Source organism: Triticum aestivum, chromosome 1A, assembly GCF_018294505.1.
Source record: "Triticum aestivum cultivar Chinese Spring chromosome 1A, IWGSC CS RefSeq v2.1, whole genome shotgun sequence".
NCBI classification, from domain to species: domain Eukaryota; kingdom Viridiplantae; phylum Streptophyta; class Magnoliopsida; order Poales; family Poaceae; genus Triticum; species Triticum aestivum.
Window position 1 is genome coordinate 405,254,156 of NC_057794.1, and position 7,525 is coordinate 405,261,680.

Here is a 7,525-nt window from a genome sequence, read left to right on the forward strand (position 1 = left end):
AAGTAACAAGTGGTGTGTTGATGATGAACTCCTTGCTCTTGTGCTTCAAATGATAGTCTCCCCAACACTCAACTCTCTCTCACAGGATATGGATTTGGTGGAAAGAGGATTTGAGTGGAAAGCAACTTGGGGAAGGTTAGAGATCAAGATTCATATGGTAAGAATGGAATATCTTGGCCTCAACACAAGTGTAGGTGGTTCTCTCTCAAAAAAAGTAAGTTGGAAGTGTAGGTTTGTTCTGACGGCTCTCTCTACAAATGAAGAGGTGGTGGAGGGGTATATATAGCCTCCACACAAAATCTAACTATTACACACAACTCGCCAATCTCAGTGGGACCGAATTGATAAACTTGATTGGACCGACTCAGCAAAGCTAGTGACCGTTAGGAGTTTCGGTGGGACCGACATGCAACTCGGTAGGACCGATATGGTTAGGGTTAGGGCATAACGTAATCTCGGTGAGACCAATTACACAAACTCGGTGAGACCGATTTTGATAATAAGCTAACCAGAGAGTTGGTCAGGTAAACTTGGTGGGACCGATTCGCTCATTTCGGTAAGACAGAAATGTTACAAAAGGGAAACAGAGAGTTTGCATTGCAATCTCGGTGGGACCGATCGCTCATATCGGTGGGACCGAAACGTTACGAAGGGAAACAGAGAGATTACAATCTCATCTCGGTGAGACCGAGATCCCTATCGGTGAGACCGATTTGCCTAGGGTTTGTGGCAGTGGCTATGACATTTGAACTCGGTGGCGCCGGATAGAAAGAATCGGTGGGGCCGAGTTTGACTTTTGGTTTAGGTCATATGTGGATGTGAGAGTGTAATTCAGGGTTTTGGAGCATATCACTAAGCATTTTGAGCAAGAGCCTCATTAAGCAACACCTCATCCCTCCTTAATAGTATTGGCTTTTCCTATAGACTCAATATGATCTTGGATCACTAAAATAGAAAATGTAGAGTCTTGAGCTTTGAGCTTGAGCCAGTCCTTTTGTGCTTAGTATTTTGAGGGGTCCACTTTTCTCATCCATGCCATGCCAATCATTGAGCTTTCCTGAGATATTAATCTTGAAATAGCATTAGCTCAATGAGCTATATGTTGTTAGGAATTACAAAAACCACCTAGGGATAGTTGCACTTTCACTTGGCAATAGCCAATAGCAGGTTTTCACCCAGATCTGATCGAAGACCTCCATCTCTCGTGCACGGGCCGCCGCCATCCTTGCCGGGATCTAGATGATCCAGGCCGCCGCTGCCAGATCTCAGCAAGGAGAAGTTCCCCCACCGAGACCTGCCGGCCGAGCGGGGGAGGCCGATACCGCGCCCGCATGACCAGATCCACGATGGATCCATGCCCGTGCCGCCGCCCCGAAGCCAACCCCTCGCGCAGCCACCACGGCCTGGCCACCTGCTCGCGTCGCCGTCTGGCCGCCGTGCCGCATGACGCGCCCTCGCCGCAACAGCCAAGACTCCACCGCGCCACCGCATCTCGCGCTACAGCCGCACGCCAGGAGGAGAAGAAGGGCCCCGCCGATGCGCACCGGGCTTCGCCTGGCGGCGGCGAGGGTAGGGGATGGTGTAGGAGGCGGGTGCGGGATGGGGGCTAGGGTTCCCCTGCCGCCGCCCGCGAGAGCGACGCGAGGGACACGGGGTGGGGGTTGATCGGGCCCTTTGTTTGGTATTCTTTAAAATTGGGGGAGAATTTCACTTCCCCGGCCTCTGCACCAACTAGGGACGCATACGGCCATTTTTAGTATGAGTGCCAAGATAAACATGGTCCTCGAAATTTTTAAAATGAGTATCAAGATATTTTTTGATGAGTGGTTTCATCACACACTAAACTTGACCCTCAATAGATGGAAAAAAACCCTTGTGCATCACCTGTCAATTCTAGGAATTGAACTCGGGTCGTTAGGCTACAGCCATGGAGGATGCAGTCCCAACAGCCGAGCTCCGCCGTATGTAGACTGTCGTTACCGAGCACATCCATGCTTGCTCTTTGCCGCCAAATGCCTCCCCGTCGACCGGATCGACGCATCCGGTACGCCACAGCACCGCGATGTACGTCCACGCCCACCCCACGCTCGGCCTTGCATTGTTGTTCGTGAAATCACCTCTGAGACAAGTTTCGACAACAACGACGTTGTTGCGGAACGGCGACAACGAACGACGACTATGCTAGTGCGCGATACGGCTGGACATGCTTTTGCAATTTTTACAACAAGAGTCTTGTTACAGAAAATTAAAAAAAAAAGAGGTTGTGCAACAGGAGTTTTGTTGCAGAAAATTAGAGAAGAAAAGGCTTTGCAACAAAGACCTTGTTGCAGAAATTAAAGAAGAAGAAATTTTGTAACAAAAGCATTGTTGCAAAAATTAGAAACTGATCGACTCGTACATATCCAATGGGACGGCTCACGGCCCGGCCGATCTTTTAAAAGGATCAGCCGGGGACGCGTAGCAGGCCCAAAAAACAAAAGAGCAAAATGAAAAAACTGGGTGACGCTCCGGTTCGCTGAGGGCGTATCGGGAGGGGAGGACGTGCGCGCTGGCTCGTTTGCCAGCGCGTCACCCAGCACATTTGTGCAAACTCTCAGCAACACGCAGCAAACGTCATCCGGCGATACGTTTGGCTGTTTTGCGATTTGTGCAAACTCCCAGCAACACGCAGCACATGGAAGATTGACAGATGCCGTGAGCCTTGTCACGCTCCATGATGCATCACTCGTACCCAAGATGATCGATATAGTCACAGCTCACAAGGCTAACCATAATTTTGTCCGTACATAATGAACGGATGTCAAGAAACATGTGTTCCTACATGTGGTGGACAGAGAGGCTGCCTCCCGTTTTCACCTCCGACATGTTCTAAGAGCCATACATCCTCATTGCTCCTTGTTTGGCTCCTTCCCATAATAACCTGGCAATGGCATTTTCTGTTCCTCTGTCCCATCTGAAACCGAAAACCAAAAGAAAACAAAGGGAGAGCAAACAAGGCGAGACGGAAGTGAAGGCTAGAATCGTCTCCGTTCATCCGATCCTGATCAGATGGCCCGGGTTGCGTCCAGCTGTGCCACCCTCGTGGCGCAAAGGTCCTCCCGAAACTTTGCAAACGTACAGATCATATCATTTCGATCCAACCCGAGGTTGAACTGATACGCGTGACAATGTATGTATGGTGCAGGAGGGGATATTCCTCCGCGATAACCGCCATCGGAGTGTCCGCGAAGAAGGTTGAGGAGAAGGCGGTGAAGCTGGGCACGGCGGCGACGGAGGACACCACGGAGGACAAGACGGCGTTCTGGAAGCCGGACCCCAAGACCGGCGACTACCGGCCCATGACCGGCACCAAAGAAGTGGATCCGGCCGACCTGCGCGCCGAGATGCTCAACCAGAGGTTGCTGCAGCAGCAGTGATGCGCGTGCTGCAAACACGCTGCCGGCCCAGGCTCATACCGCCATGTACAGCAAAACGTTGACGGGCGTGCTAAACTATATTTACTAGGCGCCATGTCGGACAACGACTTGTCGGGAAATTGCTTCCTGTATCACTGTATGTAAGTCTTTAGCAAACACTTACACATTTGCGTGTTCTACGCAAATCGTCTAAAATTTCAGTGACTTTGCGCATCATGACAAAATTTCAGCAGTTCAATTGCGGGAATTGCCATTGTAGCAACTTCTGAGAGCTCGCGCATGGGGTGCTTTCCATCTGACAGCCTTGTAACTGAATTCAATCCAAATTCATTTGCTATGAAAATCTTCTAATCAAAGAGGAGGCCCCTACTCTCTTTACTGGGCAGAAGAAGATGCAAGTTTCAACCGGCAATTTTGAACGAACAGCCATAGACATCTCCAGGCTGTATGCTGTCTGTGATCCGATGCGCACATGCCACGAACACACTCAATACGGCAATACGGGCAGCGCAAGTGAAGATTGATAATAATTGTGTATTGATCTATGTCTCAATGGGCTGTTTATATAAGTACAAAGTCTTGGAGTCCAAGTATAGAAGAGATAGATTACAATTCAAAACTACCAAAAACTAAACCGGCCGAATATACTCTAATATCCCCCCGCAGTGTCAACGTCGGGCGTGACGATGTTGAGACTGGAGCGTATGTCTGTGAAGGATGCATTGAGAAGCCCTTTGGTGAAGTTGTCAGCAAATTGCGCACTTGTTGGAACATGGAGAACACGAACCTCGTCAAGAGCCACTTTCTCACGAACAAAGTGAATATCTATCTTAATGTGCTTCGTGCGACGATGCTGAACTGGATTAGATGCCATATAGACTGCTGAAATATTGTCACAGTAAACAATGGTAGCACGCTCGAGTGGCCGATGAAGCTCCACGAGGAGTTGCCGGAGCCAGACAGCCTCGGCGACAGCATGAGCAATAGCCCGATACTCAGATTCAGCGAAGGACCTGGAAATTGTATCCTGCCTTTTCAAAAACCAAGAAACAACATTATCACCCAAATAAACACAATAGCCGGATGTGGATCGACGAGTGTTGAGACAACCCGTCCAGTCTGCATCAGAATATACTGTCAGGCTTGTTGGAGAGGAAGAATTAATAAGGAGGCCGTGATCAAGAGTACCTTTGAGATAACGAAGAATGCGTCTAACATGAGCAAGATGAGGAGCACGAGGGTCATGCATATAAAGACAGGCTTGTTGAACAGAGTAGGAAATATCAGGACAAGTGAGGGTAGCATATTGAAGAGCGCCGGTGATGTTGTGGTAAAAAGTAGGATCGGAAACGGGTTCACCATTAGCCGACAATTTGGCACCAGTGTCAGCAGGTGTGTGACAGGGTTGACAATCAGACATGCCAGCACGTGAGAGCAAATCTATAACATATTGACATTGGGATAGAAAAAGAGTAGAGGAAGTACGAGAAACATTAATGGCAAGAAAATGATGTAGAGGACCAAGATCAGTCATAGAAAATTCATGATTGAGAGAAGAGATTATTTGGTGGAGGAAATTATCGGAAGAAGCGGTGAGAATAATATCATCTACATATAATAAAAGATAGGCGGTTTGATTAGAGGAATGAAAAACGAAGAGAGAGGAATCGGATTTAGAAGGAACAAAGCCGATGGTTTGGACAAAGGTAGCAAAGCGTTGGAACCAGGCTCGAGGAGCCTATTTGAGACCATACAATGATTTGTTAAGGCGACAGACAAGAGTTGGTGAGGAGGGATTTTCAAAGCCAGAGGGTTGCTGGCAATACACAGTTTCATTTAGTGTTCCATGGAGAAAAGCATTTTTAACATCTAGTTGGTGAATAGGCCATGAAGAGAAAACCACAAGACTAAGAACAACACGAATGGTGTTAGGTTTTACCACAGGAGAAAAAGTCTCTTCAAAATCAATGTTGTGCTGCCGGGAAAAACCACGACAAACCCAGCGAGCTTTGTAGCGAACAAGAGAACCATCGGCATGAAACTTGTGGCGAAAAACCCACTTGCCAGAGACAATATTAACACCAGGTGGTTTTGGAACTAAAGTCCAGATGTTGTTTTGCTGTGGAGCATCAAATTCGTCTCGCATAGCAGAAAACCAAAGAGGATCAAGAAGAGACCGTTTGTATGAAGTGTGAATAGGGGAGACGGTCGGTGTGGCCGTGAGATTAAGACGGCGAGTAGGGAGATGAAAACCACGTTTGCCACGAGTACACATGACATGATCGTTGGTGGGAGCTTGAATAGGTACAGCATGTGGAGGAATGGGTGAGGAAGGACTAGGGGCTATAGGAGAAGGAGATGAAGCAGGAGGTGTAGAAGATGGGTCAAGGGATGAGGAAGGGGAAAGGTTGTCTGTAACAGGAGTGGAAGGCGGACTGGCTTGTGTAGTATCGACCGTGGACGGGGTGGTAGTGGTGCTTGTTGATGCGGTGGCGGGTGGGGAAGGTTCCGCGGCCGAGATGATGCGAAGAAGAGAAGATGGATGGGTAGTGGAAGATGGTGAGGGAGAGGAAGAGGCAGTGGTGGCAACGGCAAAGGGAAAAACATGCTCATCAAAGGTGACATGTCTCGAGATAAACACACAACCGGAAGAGGGATCGAAACAGCGATGCCCTTTGTGATCATCGGAGAGGCCAAGATAAATGCAGGGTAGAGATCATGGGGCTAGTTTGTGAGCTGTGATGGATGTGATGTTAGGAAAGCATAGGCAACCAAATACCCGAAGAGAAAGGTAGTCGGGATCAGATAGAAGAAGTGATTGAAAGGGTGTATAGCGAGGACACGTTTTGGTGGGCGGATGTTAAGAAGAAGGGTAGCAGTGCGTAGAGTTTCGACCCAAAAAGGGGGAGGAAGAGATGCTTGGATAAGTAGAGTGCATAGGATATCGTTGATGGAACAAAGAGAGCGCTCAGCCTTCCCGTTTTGAGAGGAGGTATAGGGACAAGAAAAGCGTAGAAGAATGCCATGGGAGAGGAAAAATGTGCAGTTGGTGACGTTGTCGAACTCACGCCCGTTGTCACATTGGATAAAGCGAATAGGTAGGTCAAAGTGTGTTTGGACGTAAGTGCAAAAGGTGAGAAAAAGTGGATGTACATCAGATTTAGCAAGTAGAGGGAACGTCCATATGTAGTGAGAATAATCATATAAAATCACAAGATAATATTTATATCCAGAGACCAATGCCAGAGACACTAGGAATAGGAGAGGTCCATAGATCACAATGTAAAAGCTCAAAAGGAAAAGTGCTAACAGTAGATGATGTTCCAAAAGGAAGGCGAACATGTTTGCCGCATTGGCATGCCACACAAAGAGAAGAATCATGTGACACGCTAGTGCTAGGAATAGAAAATTCTTGAAGTAGAGATGACATCGTTGAATTATTGGGGTGACCGAGCCGACGAAGCCATAGATCAACTGAAGCCAGCATGGCGCGAGGAGAGGATGCAAGCGCGCCATGAAGTGGATAGAGATCGTCTGTGCTATTGTAGCGAGCGAGAAGTGTCCCCGTTCTGAGATCCTTCACAGATAGACCAAAAGGATCAAATGCTAGAATGACAAGATTATCAATGGTAAATTGACGAACAGAAATAAGATTTTTGATTAAAGAAGGAACAACAAGAATATTGCGGAGTTGAAAATTGGCATGATTTGTTTGTATAGAAGAGTGACCGGTGCAAGAGACGGGAACAAGGGAGCCATTGCCTATGGCGATGGAAGAATAAGCGGAAGGAAAACAAGCTGACAGAATATCCATATTTGAAGACATATGCGAGGATGCACCGGAATCTAAAATCCAATCCGTACCTTGGTTATTGAGTGTAAAGTTGTTCATGGCGGCGATGAAGGCAGCTTGATCCCAGGCTGGCTGTGGTGGAGGAGCTAGCGGTCCGGGCGCAGGCGCATGCGCGAACGGCATGGGTGAAGCATGGTCGTAGGCGTAGGGCGCATAGGGGACCGGCAGGTAGCCATGAGGTGATCCTTGGATGACTGGCGATGGAGAGGTCGTGACATTGTAGACATGAGGCGGTGGCCGTGGACCAAGGAGGCCA

The 7,525-nt window shown here is 48.3% G+C and overlaps 1 protein-coding gene across 1 annotated transcript; it reads left to right on the forward strand.

The window, feature by feature from the left end:
* Positions 1-2,932: 2,932 nt before the first annotated feature.
* LOC123138974 (late embryogenis abundant protein 2) lies at positions 2,933-3,730 on the forward strand. Its single transcript, XM_044558841.1, has 2 exons — positions 2,933-3,092; positions 3,185-3,730. The coding sequence occupies exons 1-2, from the start codon at positions 3,049-3,051 to the stop codon at positions 3,414-3,416; spliced, it is 276 nt and encodes a 91-aa protein (XP_044414776.1). The 5' UTR covers positions 2,933-3,048; the 3' UTR covers positions 3,417-3,730.
* Positions 3,731-7,525: the final 3,795 nt, after the last annotated feature.

Coding starts and splice junctions, on each gene's coding strand:
- LOC123138974 (XM_044558841.1), top strand. CDS start 3,049: ATGGCCCGGGTTGCGTCCAGCTGTGCCACCCTCGTGGCGCAAAG. Junction 3,093..3,184: donor GCCACCCTCGTGGCGCAAAG/GTCCTCCCGAAA, acceptor TGTATGGTGCAG/GAGGGGATATTCCTCCGCGA.